The 22193-nt window shown below is 35.4% G+C and overlaps 1 protein-coding gene across 5 annotated transcripts in view; it reads right to left on the reverse strand.

Annotated features, from left to right (window-relative positions):
- Positions 1-22193, reverse strand: part of rho-5 (rhomboid-5) — a 64094-nt gene that overhangs the window by 28416 nt on the left and 13485 nt on the right. For all 5 annotated transcript variants that reach the window (XR_010888480.1, XM_012371596.2, XM_012371595.2 and 2 more), the window contains exons 3-6: positions 11434-12903; positions 10214-10659; positions 9418-9946; positions 8621-9115 (exon numbers count right to left, since the gene is read on the reverse strand). Coding sequence is in view for 4 of the 5 variants with exons in the window: in XM_012371596.2 (XP_012227019.1) it covers positions 8621-9115; positions 9418-9946; positions 10214-10659; positions 11434-12872 (2909 nt within the window). In the remaining variant the exon portion in view is untranslated. The remainder of the gene's footprint in view (positions 1-8620; positions 9116-9417; positions 9947-10213; positions 10660-11433; positions 12904-22193) is intronic.

Consider the following 22193-nt stretch of genomic DNA (forward strand, 5'->3'; position numbering starts at 1 on the left):
TTCCCCGAAGGAGATTCAGATGACTCAACCATGGTTTTCCCTAGAGTTTCTCGTATCCTTATGCGCTTAAATATAGTAACAGAGTGATGAATATTTAAGAAACAGTTTCTTGTCAGCATCGCGTATGGAATCCGTTGTCGGATTTTGCTTCGTCCGACGAACCTGCCTTAGGGCGACTCTTAAGAATACGCGCCTTCTTTATCTTTTTAGTCTTATTGTTAGTATTTTTATCTTTTCATAAACCTGCTTTAATCCACTCACACAGAAATGTTTTAATTTAAATAAAAAAAGTTATAATTATTTACACAATTGAAATGCTTAAATAGTTTAATATATAATAATTATTTAATTATTAAATTTATTTAAATAATTTTTGATAATAAAATCATGCAGTAATTAAATTAAGTAAAAACGAAGTTGTTAAGAAGCTTAAGGCAATTTAGAATTGCGAAATGTTGCAAATGTAATTTTACTTCGCAATATTCGAAATTATTAATAATGTTAAATAAGTATTATATCGTAAATTTTATTAACTTCTTAACTCTGTTAAATATAATATACTATTGATAACATTCCAAATTAAAAAGATAAAGAAAAGTAGCGCACTTGTAACTGGTCTCTTAGCAAATATTTTTGGAATTTCTCGACAATCGAAACAGGTCATAAAATTCTCGAATTTGTGGCTATCGTCGAGAAGCGCGAAAAACGGCCGTAAACAAGGATGGAGGAAGGCGTATTCTCGAAAAACAGTTCTCGGCCGTGACGTAAAACTACCCCCGATCCATTAAGGCTCAGGGAAGGGTAGGATATAAAGGATGGTTCTTGAGAGGGGATTAAGTCTCCTCTTACTCCTTCGACTACCCAACGTTTTCTCATTCTTCCCGCTGCGAAATAAAAGCAATACAAAGAAGGAAAAATTACCGTGGCAATTGCAGTCCGCAAAGTTCTTTGCAAAATTATTTAAGAACTTCTTTATGTTTATATCTTAAATGTGTTTGTTAGAATGCTTGTTGACTGACGCGCGTGATTTTACATTGCCAACAAAATTTATTTCGGAATTTCAAAAATTCAATTTTAATGTACAATGGTAATTATTTTATAAAAATTATTATACTGTCGTGACTTACAATGACTATCGTCATTCTTGAAATAATAATTTTGATTTTAAACTTTTGTTTTAAATAAATAAAGTAAACAAGCCAAAAATACTTGACGTGCACGTTGTAGCAAACACTTTCTCGTAAAAGAAAATAGATTGACATATATCGCACAAAAATTAAAAGACAAAGGAAAATTAGATTGCTTACGTTTTCATAAAAAACAAATTAGATTTTGATTCTAGAGAATTTCTGTTAAATAATTACATTTTTTTAAAATAAAATTCGAAACAAAATCGAGAATTCATTAAAATCATAATTTTTTTAATTGTAAAATCAATTTTGTTGGAAATATAGACAGAGTAAAGACTTATTAATTCTATAAAAGCAACAACATTTCTCTTGTATGCTTGTAATAATAATGTGTAGGCGAATAGTGTTGCATCTTAAAACCCTGATTATGGTGTCTTCAAAATTCCATTTTCTGGCTTAGAACGTTAGACCCAGCTTTATTGAAAATAATTAAGATTAAAAATAATTTCATATTTAAGAACTTCTCAATAGTTTCAACATCATTCTCTCGTATGTCGTCAGAGGATTCGCAGAGAATCGTATCGATCAATCGCAATCTCCGATCTGGACCGCAATTACGTGAGAACACGATTTCCGCGGCAAGAGTTGCGGTCGTATTCCGCAGAATACCATGCGTTGCTCGCATAGTTTCGCACGAATGGTATTCGATAATTAGCCACCGGACACCCCGAGCTTCTGTCAGATATCGCGTATTCCATTTCGACTTCTGGCGCTTTCTATTAAGATATCCTTGGCTTATACCGATTTTCTATTGATTTTACAGTATTTAAAGTATTTTCCTCATACTAATTTGAGATATATAGATTGACCGATCTATCAATGGACGTCATAAATATATTTTACTGATCTTTCGCTAATTTCATTCAAACTTTGATGCCATTGAATATTTTCTTATTTAATTAGGGAGAATCTTTTATTCAAATTTTACGCAAAATAATCACAAATTATTCAATAATTTCGTGACAACCTCTTATTTGCAATGAACTATTGAATTACTTTGCGAGAGATGGTTTCGTGGGCGAGACAAACCAATTTAATAATTCGTAAATGAACGATATTCGTTAGCAGCGTTAATTAACTTAATGCTTTATGTAATAGCGTGCTCCATTAAAGTGTTTTATTAATTACAGAAGTAAATGTTAAATATTTAAAAATATATAAAAAAATTTATAATTTTATAAATCAGAAAATATTTCTACATGAGTCTATCTTTTAGTTTTATATTCTCAGTTTTATGTGCAATAAACATGTCAAAATATCACCTTCTAACTTCATTTTTGCGCAAAATAAATATAAAATATTTACTATTCTTCAGTGTAGCGTAGCTAATACTATTACTGTCATTTGTCATACATATATTTATTACAATTTTATTATAATAGAAGTAGTATGTCTTTTTTTTTATAGTGATCGATCACTCCTGGGTTTACTCTTTATATCATGTTGCTTTTAATTATATATGTAATTTTATGTGATAATCTTTCATTTCGATACTTAAAATAGTAGAAATGATCTATTAATATGAATGACTAGTGAAGAATGTTTTTTTAAGCATGATACTTTTACACTTACATCACAAAGAAGCAAAGGTGACGTCAGCAGATCAGAATGTATGGCCGCAATTACAGACATGTGCCGGCATGAGCTACATTGACATTAGAGTTTTCACTAACAACTGTATTTTCATTGAAAAGAACACGCTATCACACAAACACAAAAACACATAATTATACAAAATATCACAAATATATGAATATTCGAAATGTAGATATATCAGAAGGTACAAAATTTTTTGTGAAATTTATAATATTATATAAATGTGATTTTTTAATAATTCGGTTATTATAGATATTAAAAGATTATAGATATTTAAGTTATATGTTTTTACAAACACTTATGATAATTTCACATGATGATTCATACATTTACTCATGAAAAATTTATCTTAAGATAGCTGTGATATGTTTATATTTAGATATACATCAGATGGCAAATGCCGAAGTCAGATATCCTATCCTTATCTACTGATAAGAAGCAGCTTCGACTTGATATTGATTTTACTGCCAGAATTTATTTCATGCACTGCTTCACAATTTTGTAATCGAAACATGACATTTAATGCTATGTATTTGTGCTGCTATAATATTTACATTTTTGCATCAATTGGCACATTAATAACATTTTAAAAAGTTGCAAATAAAAGTTATCAGAACGTTTATTTTGCACATATGAAAAATATGTGATACAATATGAAACAGCCATTTGCATTAAATAAAAATATTTTGTCACTTAAGTAAATAAAAAGCAATTCGTAAATTATATTTTAATGTTATTTTATATTTAAATATTATTATTTTTTATTTAAACACAATTTTCTAACAGAATAATTATTATTTGTAAAATCTGTCTTTTATTTATATTTTTTCATATTACTTTTATGTAAATCTTTTACTGGCACACACGTTTTATTGTCACAATGCTTCGATATTTCATTGTTTCACTCTTTTCTATTTATTAATTGAGAGAGAAAAATGTAAAAAAGTTCTACATGAAAATACCTAAATAATATTTTAGATGACCGACTATAACGAGTGCCATGAGCAAAGACACGCCGTGTACTGAACAGACCTATGCGTCACGTTGCTTTGCACATGGTAATGGCCACTGTGGCCGTCAGCTGTTGGGAGTCAACAAGTCCCGCTAGAAATGGTGGGAGTCTCTAACTAACGGTTAAGCGAAGTCCGTTGAGAATTCATCGTATTTTTGTTTCCAAATTAACAATGAAATGTGTATGATTGATAGATTTAAAATACATGCGTCTCGAATAAAACAAATGTCGAAATCACTATTTCACAATTTTGACAATATAAAAATAAAAAAAAAAATTAATAAGTCTTATAAATTTATAACAAAATTAATTTTTGGAGTAGACTTAGAAGTTTCAAGCAATATTGTGATGTATCACAAGTAAAGAACCTCAATAAAGGAATTCTTATCTACAAATATGCCTAAAAACAAGAATGTAGACAAGATAGCAACGAGAGAAAGAAAGAGAAGAGCAGAAAAGAACAAGATGAAAAGTGAAGCTAAGAAGAGGAGAGAAGAGAAAGGAAAATGTGAAGTCAGAGAAGGAGAGAGAATAGAAAGAGCACGAGAATAGCACGAGAATAGACAGGAGGCAAGGTTGCCTGGTAGAATGAGTCAGAAAAGGAAGAAAGAAAAGAGAAAGGAAAAGATGAAGACAAAAAAAGAGCAGATGAAAGGGAACAGAACGGGAACAACGAGAAAAGGATAAAGCAAGGACAGAGAACAGAATAAATACGAATGGAAATGAAGGTTTCTTACGCAATTCATTTTACGAAAAAAAATATACAGTGTTCATATACAGGGCGAGACAAGAAAAACTTTCCATTCTGTTTATTTTCTAATCGATTGATTCGTGTGTGAAAAATGCCGAAACAGGTCAATTTTGTTTTCGAAGGCGATGTATGATTGTGATCAACCGTGCCATTTTATTTCCTACTTGACCTATTTCGGCAAAATAAACGGGAAAATGAAAAGTTTTGACCTATCTCGTATTGATGCACATACAATAAATGTACAGTACATGATTAGGAAGGAAATATTTTTCGGTAAGTTAAAGATTTGCTTTTATCTCTCGAACGAATTAGAATACTAATTAATCATTCGATGTAAATGTGCTAATAATTCCTAAATTTTTAAACTAAGTCAAACTGTGCGTAAATCGTTACTATTCGAAACAAAATCGAATCTGTAAAATCCACGAGTAACACCAATGAAAAAATCTTCGATTTCGTAAGTATTCATACGTATACAGTTATTCTTTTAATTATATGTTTTAACAACGATAAAATTTAATATTTTGCATTTACAAGATTTGGACAATTAAACAGTACGTGCCAGTAGGTTAACTATCGGCTATAATTTATCGCCCGGTGATATGTCATCTAGGTCGCCATTATTGTTAGAGGGTACGGACGTGACTATTCGAATCCGCGTGACCGGAAGTGACTGCATCTTCCGCATTCCGGACGTGTGTCAGGATGCGTTTACAAGTAGGATAATAGTAGAATCACCGGTGGGAAACCTCAGGGGATACTAGCAAAGGAGACCGCAAGATCCGCTTGAATATTCTCACGACGACCAGCAAGCATCGCGAAGCTGATGTGCTGGACACTATCATTTCTAGAGATTCAGAATTCGGCGATTGAATGTAATATGTTATCTCGAACAAGCATTTAATTATTATAATATAGTACAATTATTATAATATTATTATTATTAATTATTATAATATAATACAATTATTTTTTATATAATGCTAGATTAAAATTGCAATAAACGGTCTAAAAATATTTCTCAAAGCAACTTGAAGGTAAAATGTCAAACTTGAATTCTGCATACAAAGGGCTTTGTTTAGTGGATGCACCTTAAGCACAGATCGCGTTGGCAATTTTGTCGCCACGGTTGTTAAGGATCATAGAGCGAGAAGAGGAGCAGAGATGTTAGGGGAGCGAGGATAAAATCCTTAATTGAAACTGACATGGCGACGGCCGGTGTCAGATTGCAATTTCGTGCGACGGGGCCAGTTAAACTCACGAGCACGACATAATTACTGAAGTTGCCGGCAACTCGTGGAACGTCGTCGTTGTCGGCGCAAGACAATGCCCGGATGCTCCCCTTACGACTTCCGGGTCATTCGTCTACCCCTATTCCCTCCTAACCCGTGCTATCCACCTTCGCTACCACGAGCAGATCGTACTGCAGCAATCTGGATTAATTTAGATGAAATTTGAATAAAAGGATGCAGAGCGAAAGACTGACTTCATCCAGGATCGATTTTGTGAAAATCATGTTCAGAGATAACCGTTTGCAATTTGTCGTAATTTCATAGAAATTTTACGAATATAGATTAATATTATCGTCCAATTGTAAGTTATAAACAATAATTGCAGCAGTAAGCATTTGTAAATTGTTAATTTTATCCGCAAATTACTTATTTTTTAAAGCAAATTTTTTTGTAAGTTGTAATAATCATTGTATGCACAGTTTTCAATGTAAATAATAGACATATTATATTGGTACTGTTAGATATTTAATCTTGCATTGTAATAGAAACCTTTCACATATATTTAAACAGAGATTCTTTGATAAAAGTTAAATTTTTTACTAGCCTTTCATTATTAATTTGGAAAATTGGATTTCTTGCGGTTTTTTTTAAATACAGAATGTCATTTTCGAATGTCATAAATACAGAAATTTGAAAAACTATTTCTACTAACATTTAAATGTGTTTATAAAATATCCAGTTCGGTTTATCAATTCTTCCATGTCTAACAGCTGTCGGTGATACCTTATCGATTATTAATCAAATTTTATTCTCATCGTATCTTCAAGATGCAAAGAGGCGACACTTTTAGCGCGGTCAGAAATTTAGGACACAAGTCCGCATTTGGCGACGCAAAAGCCGAAAACCTCGAAAAGGTCGCCGCTTTCGTCGCAGCAATCAGGTTAATGGAGTATCGCGGTCCATTTTATTTTCTTCCATTCCTTTCCATCTCGAAAACGTTTCAACGATCATTAAAGCATTCGTAATGCCAAGAAATGTATGAATCGATACCATTTCGATGGCACAATCTATTATATTTTCACGGAACAAAGTAATATATCGCGTATTTTCGTACATTTCTTTAATAATTTATGAATTACTATTTCTCTTCTAATTATTACAAGCAGCTGACTAATTGTAAGTGACTGTTAATAAAATATACAATATTATTACACACACATATCAGGAGACGCGGTAGTGTCTCCGGCCAAGTTCAAAAAACGACACTACTAAGGGTGTTTACGATAATTCAAGTTCGAGTTAGTTTTACTAGGACCGAAAAATGAGATAGACATAACCATCTAGAATCTTTATGATTTATGACAACTCGACGCTGTCTTGTATTGCTTGAGTTAAATTAATTGAATTTGTTGAGTTTATAGAGCAAATTTTATTGTAATAAAAAAATGTCAACTGCAAATCAGTCTATGAAAGAAACAAATAATGTTGGTATGTATGTGTGTGTGTGTTGGTATACCTCTTTAATAGATATAATTATATATATATGTATATAATTATATTTATTAAACTCAACAAATTCAATGAATTTAACTCAAGCAATACAAGACAGCGTCGAGTTGTCATGAATCATAAAGGTTCTAGATGGTTATGTATATCTCATTGTCGGTCCTAGTGAAACTAACTCGAACTTGAATTATCGTAAACACCCTAAGTCAGGAAAAGAGTCTCTGGCTATATATATTAAATTGAGAGATCTAGACGCAAAACTTTTGTATAATTTTCAATAGTCTGCAATTTTAGAAAGAGAAATAAATGATGATAAAAGTCATACGTGGAATCTATAAAAATTATAATCATAATTTAATTTAATTTAATCTTGTTTCTCAGACTGTAATAAAAAATGTATATAATTTGCGAAAAATTTTGAAGAATGTAAATTTTGCATGTAAACGTTATATCTGAATTTTTTATTAAATATAATTTAAAATAAATTGACATCGAGTTCCTATGTTATATCGATGAAATTATCGAAAATAAAAAAATTATTTTAATAAAAAGTAGAATCAAGTAGAATATTGTCGACATAATACATTCAGAAAAAAATTAAAAATGTTTTCGGTTAAATTGGGAAAACTGGAAGGTGTTGTGTTCATATCAAAATCTTATCTTACGAACATTTATCGCTCCCATAAATAACACTTATCCCGAAATTAAGGCTCTTCCACTCTAATTCGTGAGCTTTATTATACTGGTGCATTATAACGCGAGCATATGCATTGCGGAAGCTATCCAATCGCCCTTCCTCCCACCCTACTTTCCCTCTAATCCGGGGTAACATGCGCAAGCTCTCAAAACACGCTATGGCTTTCATCTGTTCTTAAAGCTCGCTGTAATTAATTTTTTTGTCGGCAGCATGTGCACGATTCCAAATTTAGAGATAAAATTCAAAATTTTTAACTCTTGCAAAGATATATTACGGCCTTCTAAATATATCTTTAATTAATTGAAAAAAATTATTAAATATTTAATTTGTGCTATTTGATTTTTATTTAAATATATATATTGTTTATTTAATTATTTTTAAAAATTATTTTTAGAAGGAAAGGTATATTAACGATTCATGTATTCATACATGAATAATTAAGTTTACCAAAATATGAATAAACATAGAAAAATATATCATGATCTGTTTGTGTAACAATGACATTTTTCAACGAGCGTTACACAATTATAATTCCATCCTTCTTTTTTCGTAAAATACACGGATTCAAGAACCTCAAACGTTTGCAAATCTCACCAAATAATCTCTTAAGTCTAGAATACATAAGCAAGTACTCACCATGAAGAAGACTGTGTAGGTATCGTCGGAAGTGTTCCAGGTGGCAGAGACCTCCTCATCTGGCAACAGGCTCTGCCATTGGACGCGTCTCCGCAACAGGCGGCTGGATTTGTGCACACATGACGGCTAACACCAACGCCGGTCGTTGATGTGGTCGTCGCGGCGCCGACGGTGCCGGCGGCGGCGCCAAACTCGACCGCGGACGTACGCACTTTGGGCCTCAACAATGGCGACGTGGCGAATGTTTCGCGCTGATTAGACGTCGTACTGCTGGAGCTGCTGGAACCGGGGCTTCCGCCTAGCCGGCCGGACGTCGCGTACGCAAATCCGCGGAACCGAAAGTGTGTCTGGTACGGATAGCCGGCGGGCGGCGGTAGCCGATAATGGTGATGGAAGCCAAGGTCGCGACGCATGTATGGATCACCAGAATCGCTCGCGGGTACGTATCGATCAGTCGGCGTATGCGCTGCGGGGGGCACATATCTGTCCACGTACCTGGAAAGTCATAAAATTCAAGGTTTAAAAAGATACTCTTATATTAAAATGGTGATAAATCGACTTTTCACTTCTCTTTGTCAAGTTTGAGGTAATAAAATATGTTTCTGAAATATTAATATTTTGAAATACTGCAAAATTTCGTAATTAGAACTTTATCAAAGCAATATATATTACAAAAGTTATGAAAAAATCCACGTTCATTCTTTAAAAATTGATAAAATTCTTTTAAAGCAAAGATAGAGAGATTTTTTCTAAAAATGCAGAAAATATAATCATTTGTTTATGATACTTATTCTTACCTTTCTGGATAGAGCACTTCGGGCGGTGGTTGGGGTACATATCGTTCAACGGGAGTATGCGCAGTTGGGGGTACATAGCTCACGCTGGACGAGCAGTATGTGCGATCGGTGGAAGACGTCGCAACTGCAGTAGCGCAGGAGATGGGCGTTATACGACTGGTGAACCTATCCTTGGGCTTCGGCAAGGACAGGTATTTGTCAGCGACGCTGCGCGCCGGCGAATAGCGTTCAGCAGAAGTATGAAAGCGGTCAGTTCCGGAAGAATTCTGAAATCGATCGCCACTGCCCCCGGAAGCGAAGTATCGATCCTGGCTGAACTGGTGATCGTTCTGATTGCCGACTGTGTAGCGATCGTAGCTGCTTTGAACCGACTTCGAAACCAGATATTTGTCGACGGTGCTCTTCGCGGTCTGATAGCCGCTGCGGTGGATGTTAGACGAAGTTTCGGATGTAGGCGTGAAGCGCTCGTTGGTTCCCGATCCCGACTGAGTACCGGTGGTCGCCGTGTAGGGCGAATGATATCTGGTGCCTAAGTTTCGAAAAGAGAATTGATATTGCATGTGGATTAATCACAGAAGGAAATTTTCACGAGCTTCGAAAGATCATCAGTGAGGTGATAAAATTTTTAAATAAAACAATTAAAGAATGTATAATTGAGATTTTAAATATTTAAGTATAGGAAAAAAATATTAAAATTATCTACAAAGCTGACGATACGAATATTTTGACATAGAAAAAAACTAAGCCTTCTTAGTTTAACTCTTTTCTTTTTAAGAAACACGAATAACGAGCTCACCAGTTTCTGAAGAGGAGGACGACGAGGAGGACGTCGGCGCCAGCAGACGTTCGGTAGAGGAGACGATATAACGCGGCGTCTCGGCACTGGACAGTCTGCCGTCGTGTGCGGGTGACGATCCAGCCAGGTATCGATCGGTCGAAAATCTGTCGGTCGACCGTGACTGGCCGCAACGCTGTAGTGCGAGGTCGTTGAAGCGGTCGTTGCTAGACACGTATCGCGTCTGATTGCTGACTTCCGGAAAGCCGGAATATCGGCCAAAGTCGGCGGATGCCGGAGAACCAATTGACCGATCGGTGTACTTCTGACAAACCGTCTCGACGCCTCTATCAGTGTAGAGACGCCGGTTCTGTTCGGAATTATTGGAAGAAGTTTGAAGAGATGTGCGATCTGCAGATGAATAGCGCTGATGCGCGCTCTCAGGATTAGGCGAATTCGAGAGGAACCTGCAGAATTGAGTAAATGTACATAAATGCTTCGCAATGTAGGAGATTCACCTATAATTTGTAAAATTTATTTTATATTTTTAATTTTAACACTTGTATTTAATTAATTAAATTAGGGATATTGATTTTTGTAGAAAATTGCACACCGCAGCACTAATTGACAAAAACGAAACATTTCCAAATAGGTCAAATTTTTAATTTGCACAGAAAATTCACAAAATTTTAACAAATATTCGTGTAAAATTTTATATTTGGATTGACTAATTAAAAAGTTTAACAGTTATTTATTATTAATGAAAAATGGTTGAATTTTGAAACATCTAATAAATCGATTTGGATAATGCAAAAAGATATAATATTCAAAACTAATATAAATTTTAACTGTTTTGTTGGAGAAAATATTTGTAATTGTAATTTTTTCTCTAATCAATGATAAAGAGAGAGAGAAACTTTGGGATGTATTTATTATAAATATTCCGTAAGATTAACGGGAAGAAATAGCATAACAAACAATTTCAAAAATCGCGGAATGAATTGCGTAGTGCATCGATTGTATTTTGCTGCAATTTTAGACGAATAACTTTTAAATCAATCAGTGAACTCTGAACGAAATTTTGGCACAAATATTTTTTAGAGTTCTGTTAGTGCAAATAAAAAGTTTGATCTGACTAGAAATGTTCTATTTTTGTCAAATTTGTCAGTAAGTGCTGCGGTACACGATTTTTTCACAAAAATCAAAAGATAACAATTGAATAACTTCTAACTTGAACTGACCTCTCGGCCGTCGCCATCGTCGAATATCGCTCATGATGTGCTGCCGTTGATGCGTCCTGTCGAGGATATCTATCGTGAATGGGCGATTCGCCCAAGTACCTTTCCGATTTGCCGACGAATCTCTCCGGTACCGGAGCGTGTATCGGCGAGGAGGATAGTATCTTGTCCGCGGAAATGGCGGCGTAGCGAGTATCTTTGGCGTATACTCCACTATTCTGGAGTCCCGTTTGTAATCCAGCCTGAAGTCCTCCCAGGACCGGGGAGGACCCTGATAGCAGGCGGTCCGGTGGTCCAGCGTAACGTTGTTGATCCTTAGCGTCGCTCGTGACTGACTGCTGATTAACCAGCAGCCGTTCGGCGGAGGCGAAGCGCTCCTTGGCGGACATCGGCGATGCTGAAGCGGCGCCGTCGGCGCTATACTTGGACCCCGGAGAATTGGGGGGCAGAACGCGATCAGCAGCAGTGTAATCAGCCAGACTCTGGCTCGAGGCATACTTCTCGCTCGGACTGGGCGACAATGGCGGTGGCGGGACGAAGCGGTCGTTCGCCGGCGCCGGCGACGGCGGTGACGGGAACGTCTCCGAGGCGAAGGGACCCGCGAGCGCGTTCGCGTTCGCGTACTCATTGGAACCGCTCGAACTCGCCGTGTCGAAACGCAACTCCGGATTGCAGACTGAGTAACGATCGTTCGCGGGCCGCTGCTCGCCGTGCAGCGCGCTGAGATCGTTGAATCGCGCGAAACGATCGGCGCCGGTATGCGCGCCGCCGTAGTGTCCCTGCAACGAGGACTGACTGAATGTCGAAGTCTGATAATGCCCGAAACGCTCGCAACTCGACTGTCGGCCGTCAGCGGTGCACTTGGTGAAATCGACCGACGGTTTGTCGGACGACTTCTCGTGTCGATCGGCCATCCGCACACCGACATGAGTCTGATCGCCACTTTGGGTCTGATAGTGTCCGAAACGCTCGCAACTTGTCTGACGACCCTCTCCGCACTTCGTGTAATCAATGCAAGACTTGTCCGCGGTCTTGTCGTGCCGCTCACCTCCCATTCGGACCCCCACATATTCGCCGCTCTGGGTCTGATAATGCCCGAAGCGCTCGCAACTCGACGGACGACCCTCTCCGCACTTGGAGAAGTCGATCGTTGACTTTTCTGCGGTTTTCTCGTGCCAATCGACCATTCGGGACCCGACATGCTCGTTACTTTGGGTCTGTTGATCCGACTGGCTCGCGGTACTCGTGACCGGACGCAAATCGGACGATTGCTGCTGTTTAAAGCAGTCACTGGGATTGCTGAGGCTAATCTGTGTCCCCACGCCGGCGGAACTCGGTGCGCTCGATCCGGGAAGCGGGGATGACGAAGACCCGTACTGAGCAATCGGGTGCTGGTGCAACAGGAGACGATCTCTTCGGCCATAGTCGTCGTCTGTCGGCATCCTGATGGCCCGGGGCCCACTGTCAGGACATCTGCAATCAAAATTGTGATCGCAAACTTTAGATTGTACAAAAACATTATTTATGATACGGAATCTAAATTTAATATGATATAATATATTAATAAAACATATATGGAAAATATAAAATTTATAGATACAATAAATTCATAAATTAAAATAAGGTATATTTGCTCTATTATGTTTTATAATGTAAAATGCTGATCGTATAAAAAATAAAACAAAAATAAAATTTATTCAATGCATTTAATTACGCACAATATTTAAAGATACCGTTGGATATATTTTTGATACATTAGAATCGAGTGGTCTCATATATTTTTTACATTTCTCTTAATTCTTTTTTCTCTATCCCGATTTTCCTTCTCAACCATTTGCATCTCAATCTTCGTGATGCATTGCGCGAGACACAGAAACCTTCGATAATTCGATATAAATATGCGATCGACCGCTTTTATTCATTGTGACCATTATATCGCCATTCTTTTCGCATAGTAACAACAAAATTAAAATTGGAAATTAAATACATCCTAATTTTCCTATCATTAATTTAAATTGTCAGCGGAATTATTTGAAAAATGGTTATCTCTATCGAAAATTTATATTAATCATGTAAATTAATACACTTTCGCTATTATTATATGTAATTTACATATTATAAATATATTTATAATTAAATATACATATATACCTTTTACAGTAAAAATTTAAATTTTAACTGTTATTCAAAGAATAAGTACGTGTTTAGAAAACAATTATTTTAATCTGAAAAATAAATCAAATTTAGAAATATTTTTTAATTTAATCATTGAAATCTTTTTTTCATTGATTTGGCATTATTTAATATTTTATTACCAATATTGGACACAATATGTCTTTCACAGTAAAAATTTGGGTTTTAACTCGAAGAATAAGTATACACAAAGGCAAAATATTTTGTAATCTATGAAATGAGTCAATCTGATAAATATTTTTTAGTTTTTCTGATTATTGATGATATTTTTTAATGATTTAACCGATACTTTTATTCAAAAATATATTAAATAGAAATAAATTACTGCAGATAAAATTGCATTAAATTAAAATTAAATGCATTTATAGAAACAAAACTTTAAATAGCAATAATGATTTTAATTTTCCATTCCAGGTGTGAAATAAAGAACTAAAATATTTTTAAACTGTCTTTAAAAATATATAGGTGACTTTTATATTCTCAACATAAGTTTTCTAAGCCGTTTATACTATACTTATATTCTGGAGAGTTTCAAAGTGCGAATTATAATAGTACCATAAATTAGCATAAATTAGATACAGAAAAAATGGGTTTTTTGCGAACAGCTCACAGAGAGAAGCGTACGGCGACTTTCCTTAGAACAATATTTGTATTATCCCGAGGGAACTAGGCGAGGGTGAAGAAATATTGAGACAGCATGATGATGAACGTTTAGTAATGGCGTTTGATTCGACAATGCGCCGGGAGCAAATGGCGAACAGAAAAAAAAAAAAAAAAACGTTTGCCACGAGTGGGACATGCTAAACTCGCTAATTGCAAAAACCGCTGGCGGTGCCGTTTTTTATCTCGCTTTGTTTGGAAAGAACGAAGTAACTTTGTTGCCAGGATTTTACGCACGGACTGAAAATGGATATGATTTCTAGAGAAAGTATCAATATTTTTGTTCGTTATTAACATCATAAAAAAATTCACAGCTTGACGTAGAGAGTACTATAATGTGGAACATCTTGCTCTACATGCTTCTAGTTCCAGTTTGGGCACTTCCGACTTGGGCAAGCTGCCGATTCCTTTCGCGGAGCGTCAAAGGAATTTGGGGAAGCCTCCTTCGTTCAGCAGAACTGAATTTGACAAATGGTTTTATCCGGCAGTTGACGGGTGTACGTGCGCGCGACACGTGTCACGCGTGCCCGCCTTTTCCGATGTCGGGTGCCGAGAATACGTCGTTCCGACAAAATTTCGGAAGTCACGTCGAGGGATGTTGTCGCCTATTCGCGAAACGACGTCGGGAATTCCTAAGGCGAAACGACGCTGAAATATTTATGACGAAAATTGTCCGGGTATTAGCGAGATTGCATCTACAGAAATAATTTTTCATTAAATTTTATTAAATTTTAATTAAAATTATCTATAATTCTTTTAGTTATATAAATATAAATCCTTAAAATTTGATCATATAAGAAGTTCTTCTTTTATATCAACAGGTTTGCTAAAAAAAATCTTGATTTTAATCTTGAATTTTGATCGTTCCAAACTAGATAATTTATTAAGCTTGCATTGCGACTTCTTTAATAATAATATAGGCTTGATTCGCCGAGATGGCGATTAATTTGTCCGACGACAAGTGGAGGGTTTCATCTTTTACTAGCATCTTTCGGCAATTGGCACGAGCTTGCCTGGCACCAATCCAAATTGAATCCATTAAAATACCTGATCGCCGCCGCCCAACCCTTCGCTGATAAAGGTCTCTAATTTCCGATTTTACGATATTCGCCGCAATGCCTGCGCGAGATGATGTTAATGCTCTGTGTGCATTCGATTTTATGTCAATTAAAAATTTGTTTCTGTTTTAGTTATTTATTATTCAACAAATTTAATCGTTTCTTTAATTTTCCTATAATTAAATTTATATTCAACTAAATTAAATTCGCACGGATTGTTAATTCTTATTAAATTAAACGAAAAAAGACTTTTGTCGTAGAATATTTCATGTTATGATTCTAGAGTTTTGTAGCATGTGTAAACTATAAAATTTTTGATCTTATAACCGCTGACGATAATGGACTCTTATGAAACTATAATAATGACGAAAGACGTTCGTCGCTCGTATAAAAGTATTTAAGTACTTCGCTCTTTAGCGGACTAGATCGGAATTTCAATTGGTCACTAATGGATTCTCGATTTTATCCGTCTGCTACTTTTAGGTCATGCGAGTTTAAAAGTATCTGAATTAGTATGCAGGTGGATTCCACGTTGGATTAGATTGAGCTTATGCGAGGCAATTACTATTCTTTCATCGTATTATTCTCGTCAAATAAAATTGACAAACTCTTAAAAATCGATTAAAGCTCTAATTCATAAGTATTATGTTTGTGAATATCAAAATTGTTGAAACCAGTGTAACATTAAAATTAACAAATTGTCAATTAAAATTGTGTCAAAGATATAGTATATTTTATATTGTAAGATATTTTTGCGGATATATTTTTCAGATACTGGAGCTACCAAATGTGAAATCCGGATTTTAGTCTCGAAAGGCAGCCAAAATGGGAAGAAATAGTATCACTGCTATTGTTATCGAGTAAACAACCAATCTAGAGGAATTATACGATCCAATTGACTTTATCTCTAAGCGCAAAATACACGATTTACGAGATACCTAGTATTTTAGCGCGGTATCCGGATTAATACACGGAGGAAAAATGTTGAGATGGATGACACTAATTCGAGACCTCTATAAATCACTCTGCTTTCCTCCTCTCCTCCAACCCTTTCACCCTTTATTCCGAGGATAAGTATCCGTGAGAGTGAGAGATCGGTGTGTGTATTTATGAAAGATGATAAATAATAAGAAAAATATAATAAGCGACGCATTGCCACGCCCCACTAACGTCGCCTATCCCCCTATGTTACGCTATCGGCTCACCACCTCCTCCTGCCATTTCTGGCCAACCCCCCTTTCGATTTCGCCTCGTCTGGATGCAATAAATTCACGTCCGCCACTCGACGGCACCGTCCCTTCCTGCAGATATTTCCCCCTGTCTTCCCTGAACCGGCCCCCATTTTTCTTCGCCCGGCAAAGTCGCGGGAAAATATCGAACGGAAATGCCGAAGCGCCGATGGAAAATATGACGACGTCGCAACAGGGCAGCGTGAGGCTATCCCTTGCTTGTTGCATAAGTTTCCAGAATTTTGTTGTTCGAGAATTTTCGCTTTAGAAGAAAATATTGTAAATTGTTTGAGAAATCGAATGTTTCTCTTTAACAAGTTTTTTCTTCTTGGTCAATTGAGTGTCAATTTTTTTATTTTGAGAAAGCGTTGAAATGTTTATTATTTATCATGTTACTTTCGTTTCAATATTTGGTGTTACATGGTGCTTGTAATTAAATCTCAAATTAAAATTTGGTTTAAATATCTGGAACTAATTGATGACAATTGTTTTATTGCTTATGAACTGTGTTGGAGCTCGGTTCGTGAACACACAGTTCCATTATTTCCAGTCACTAATTATGCAAAAACTAATCGCCAGTTATATTGAGCCTTTCGGATATTTATTACATTCCATGTGCGCGGCGTTTTTCGTTAGTGGGAGTAAAAATGGTGAGCGAATCGGTCGATGACCGGTGCCCAGTAAATGGGTCGCGCGCAGGGTTATAAAATCTTATTTGTCAAGTAATGGCTGTGCTAAGATGTGGTTTGCTAGTATCGCACATTCTCTGCTAAACCATTCCTGAGAAATAGCCACCATCGACCATCATTATTCCATTTTATTTATCACTTTTTTAATTTTATCAGTCCAAAACCTTTTTCAATCTCGGAATATTCTCAAATTCTTAAAGAAGCGCTCGCCTTGCACGATTTTATCGTCGTTACCGGCTAATTGGCGTTATGGACAAAGTGAACAAGCTAGATCGAATAAATAATTAATTATTCGCTCGGTGATAATTAATTTAATATGCACGGCGTACGCGCGAGTACTGCAGTTGCAATAGTGAAATTAGAAGCGTACACAATGCAATCGGGTTTGCTACAGTTAATCAGTTGGACGGTACACTATCACGGCTTACGATTTGTAGGACAAATGATACTATTGTTATCTAGAACTAGCAATGCTGAAATTTAATGAGATATCGATGAGATTTTGCTCTTTTCCGGTTAAACGTGGGCATTGAAGTAGCTTTCGAATTGTAAAAATAATAATTTTGAAATAAGATCTAATCGGATGGAAAAGAAGACATTTGATTGACGCGGAGAAAAATAATCGATGTAATAAACGCTGTACATCTATGTTTGATCTCGCATAAGAAAATCCAAACAGAGGGTGTTGCTGTTTAAGAGCAAATATGTGTCGGCGCTAATTACAAAACTGGAAGCACGTCCTATGTCCTTTGTAAGATCGTGTCTTATGTAGCCACAGCAGCCTCGTTAACCGGCAGCTACGCGATATTGTTAGCTCAGTATACACACACATACACACATTCTTATATGCTGCACCCATATACAGGTTTATGCGTATGTGTTTGGACACTGGAAACTACGTCAAAAGTTATATCTTACAGTTACGACACGTTATCGTGGAACTTGTACAACGTAACGTACATACGGGATAGAAAATGCACGCGAGACCACGTGTAACGGGTGTCTCGCCAATAATCGACCATTACTCCTGCGTCTGTTATACGATCCTTTAATTAGAATTTTCTATGTGCCCCACTGCAATACTTATCTCGTCGCTACGCTTGAATTTTTGAAATAAAATACACGAAATGTTTCACGTCGGGTTTCAATCAAGAATTCTCTTTCTCGCATTCGACATCAAAGATGACAAGTTATATAAATTTAATTTACATAGCGACCTCACAATAATTCCTAGCAAAATAATTTAAAACGTCGTTCTTTCTTAATTTAAATAAACAATATATTTCTTTTAATAATTCAAAACAGCTTTTTCGGAACACTTTGAAAATCTAATTTATATTAATTAATTCTGCTCATGCAAAATTAGGAATCTGCATCATACTCGTTCTGGCTTCACGGAATAATACTGTATATACATATATACGTTACAAAGATATAATTCGTCGTAATCTTGAGCTTACTCGTCATTTCGATATTTCGAGATAAGAGCGAGGAAACGTTCAAAGATGTTCCCTCTTAGGTTCTCCGAGTACATCAAATTAGCTATGTTGCCGGAAGCTTGTCGAGTTTCGAGCACTACAAACTTCCGCTAATAAATGTAGAATACGCTAATAATCTGCATCGGTGACTTAAGAACAAAGGGACTTATACTTGGCTTCTAATAGCGCGCATGCTGTATTATGCAAACTCTAATTTTCAATGGCGTGCTTCGTTCCGAAAATCTACCCGCACTTTGGCAGAAAATTATGTCGCTCAATTAATAAAGATCAGTTTGTTCAGATAGAAATCTTTGTTTCTAAACAAGAAGATATATACAAATCAATTCTACGTAACTGCAGATAATTTAAGTATTTTAAAAAAATTTTTGAGAAATAATTGTTAAGAATTAAGAAAAAATTTAGAAAAGTAATTGTTTGAATTTCGAATCTCATATGAAAAATTGTCATATAAAAAATTCATAGGAAAAAATATAGAAAATTGTAAACAAATAAGAAAATTTAAAATAAATATATATATTAAAAAATACACAACCATTCTTTTCCATGTGACAAGGAAACAGAGAAAATAGATAAGTAAACATCAGAGAAAATAAATGGAAAATAAAATAGAAAATTACAAGAAAATAATTTTCAATTGCACATTTCATGCATTGTTATAAATTTGATTGCAATATTAAAATGCAATGTTGATTACAAAGAGCAAGCAAGACGTATTGCAGCCTTGAGGAAATTTGCTGACAGACGGAGAAGCATGTCGCGGTTTTCCACGTTGTATTCGCGAAATCTATTCGGCTGCAACGAGCGGGACGTGTCGTTACTCGGGTCGCCACAGAGGTTGGTAGGTGCTGAACGCTTAGCTTGATATTGATCGACCTTCTCCGCCGCCCTACTCCCTTCACCGCTCGCGTGGCCCCCAGCGAGCTGTCGCATCTCCGCGCAAAGCAACGCGCCGAAGTGACGTAATGTCGGGGAGGAAAAGGAGGCATTGAAATAACCACCCCCATTTTGCCCCCATTTTTGTCATTGTGCAACTTCTCCTTCAACAAGCGGCAACGGGCGTGCGGCAACAATTTGTCATTCAAAAATTGCTCGCCAAAAATAAACAGACAAATCAAGATGCAAGAACTGAGCGAGTCTACTTTTTCAAAGAGAAAATAAAAAAAGCCACCAATAACATTTTGCGATATTGTGTCTTACAATTAGAATGACAAACGTTACGATTTTGAAGAATTTTTGCGAAAATGGTAACTACTAAAGTTTAAAAATTGATGAATAAAATTTAATTGAAATAACTATTTGATTATAATCAAATAACTAATACTGGAATGAAATACAGAATTAAATTCAAAAATATCTGTTTCGCCATCTCATTATCAAGCATAATCAAGAACCTCGTGGAAAGTAATTAGAGGAACATTATTGCGAAAATTAACGCAACAGTGATATTTAATTAGCAAACGGCAGACCAGCTCCTCAGAAAGGCTAGAGGGGGTGTACTGCCGAATATTATGTGGAAATGGACGACCCTGCCGTAACCCCTGCAACCGGATGTAACTTCAAAGGCAGTACTCGGGTTCTCTTGAGAATACCGAGGTAAGGGTCGACCGAGGAAAGGCGTGAGACGGAGTGCAACAACTTTGCCGCACGTTTGTTAATTAACGCTAATTAATTAAGGAATCCCACTAGGTACTGACATACCTACTTGGCCTGCACTTAAACCCCCTTCCAGTAAAGCGCTAAATCGAGTTTTGACCGCATTTTTATCGGTTTTTATCCAGAATCTCTTCTTTTTGACAAAAAGAAAAGAAGGAAAACTTGCCGACCTCGTGCTAGTTTCAAGCCATCGTAAACGAGCAACATTTTGCTTTACTCTTTAAGTTTAGATATACTTTATTCTAATAAAAATTTAATTTAAGGTTTAATGAAAAATTTAATGTTGCGGTAAATGATGACCTCTATTAATATTTCTAAGGAAAAATCGACTTCTCAAGTTCGTCGAAATATCTTTCATTAAGATTAAGATCGCGGGTTCTGGGACGCAGCTATACTATAATTAATTAATAAAACTATAGTCACGTAATAATTTGTGAGAAGTTTCGATCGAGATAACATTGCAATAAGGGCACATAGCTCATTTATACGTATTTCATTTATATCTATATGTGCACACTAGTTCATAAACAACGCGAAAGATAAATCTTTTTTCGAGAGAAATTCATTCCAATATTATTATTAAAATAAAATAAAGCTTATAAAGCAAAATAATATTTCTACATTGTTAAGATTTTTTTAATTAAAAATAAAATTTATCAAGTTCTAAAAGTATAAGTACTTAAAAAAATTTTTTTGTAAATTTTAAGAAAAACTTTTAGAGAAATGCTACAGATAGAAGTGTATAACAAAGCTATAAACACAACTACGTTAATCTCATTAAACAAGAAAGATAAGTATATATTTATCTTTGCGACAATCATCTTTGCGTTTTTCTGGAATCTCAATTCGAATACGCGATGTCCTACGATTGTTAAAAGCAAAGCTATGAACACAATTTGCTAATGTTATTTTGTGTTATTTTCTGAGATTAATGATCAAATCGCGCACCATCGGCGTTTTGAGATAAAGCATGCCTCTGACATCGAGGACGTACCGGATATCGAGAGTGCTAGCTCGAGCAAGAGTGCTGGCTATCGAGCGAACGAGAAGAAATTAATTCCTTCCCGACTCATCGCGGCCTGTTGGCCCATTGTGCTCGATCGATGCAAAATCCGATTTCTTCAATTCTTTTAAATGATCAGTGCTTTGTCAAACACTAAAACGCAGATTTAAAACCTAATTCCGGATTCTTCTGATTTATTAAATATCCGCAAATAGAATAATTAATATGATAATTCTAATTAGCGACATAAATTCCATTTTTAATTCAATGTAATCAAATTTGCTTGAATTTTTAATTTTATATCAATATTTTTATTAATTGACCGTATACATTTACTAATTTATTTTATTATTTATCAATATGCGGAAATTTCGCTTATTTATCTATGTTTAGTTTACGTAGATTGAACTTGTTAACTTTTGTATCTATTTTTGTTTAATTAAACGTATAACTTTTTATTTGATAAACGTATTTTTGTTCTTATTTTTTAATTCTCTTAGAATTGTGAGAACTTGTTTCAGGATGCCCAAGAAATTATTTAAAGATCAACTAATTACTTAACTTTCCTTAAACATAATCATATTTTTTCATTATAAAATATTGTGAAGCAAAAACATCTAAACGTCTAAGTATTCCTTGTTCTCTTATTCTCACGATTTCAGCTTTTCCGTTCTGATTCTTCAAAAAAATCTTATTCATAAAGCATTCAAAGCTCGCAAGTATAACTTACTTCTAATTGCATCACGATTTTATTTAAACGCTCCTTACTTGAATGGACT

The sequence above is a fragment of the Linepithema humile genome, chromosome 2 (genome assembly GCF_040581485.1).
Source record: "Linepithema humile isolate Giens D197 chromosome 2, Lhum_UNIL_v1.0, whole genome shotgun sequence".
Lineage (NCBI taxonomy): Eukaryota > Metazoa > Arthropoda > Insecta > Hymenoptera > Formicidae > Linepithema > Linepithema humile.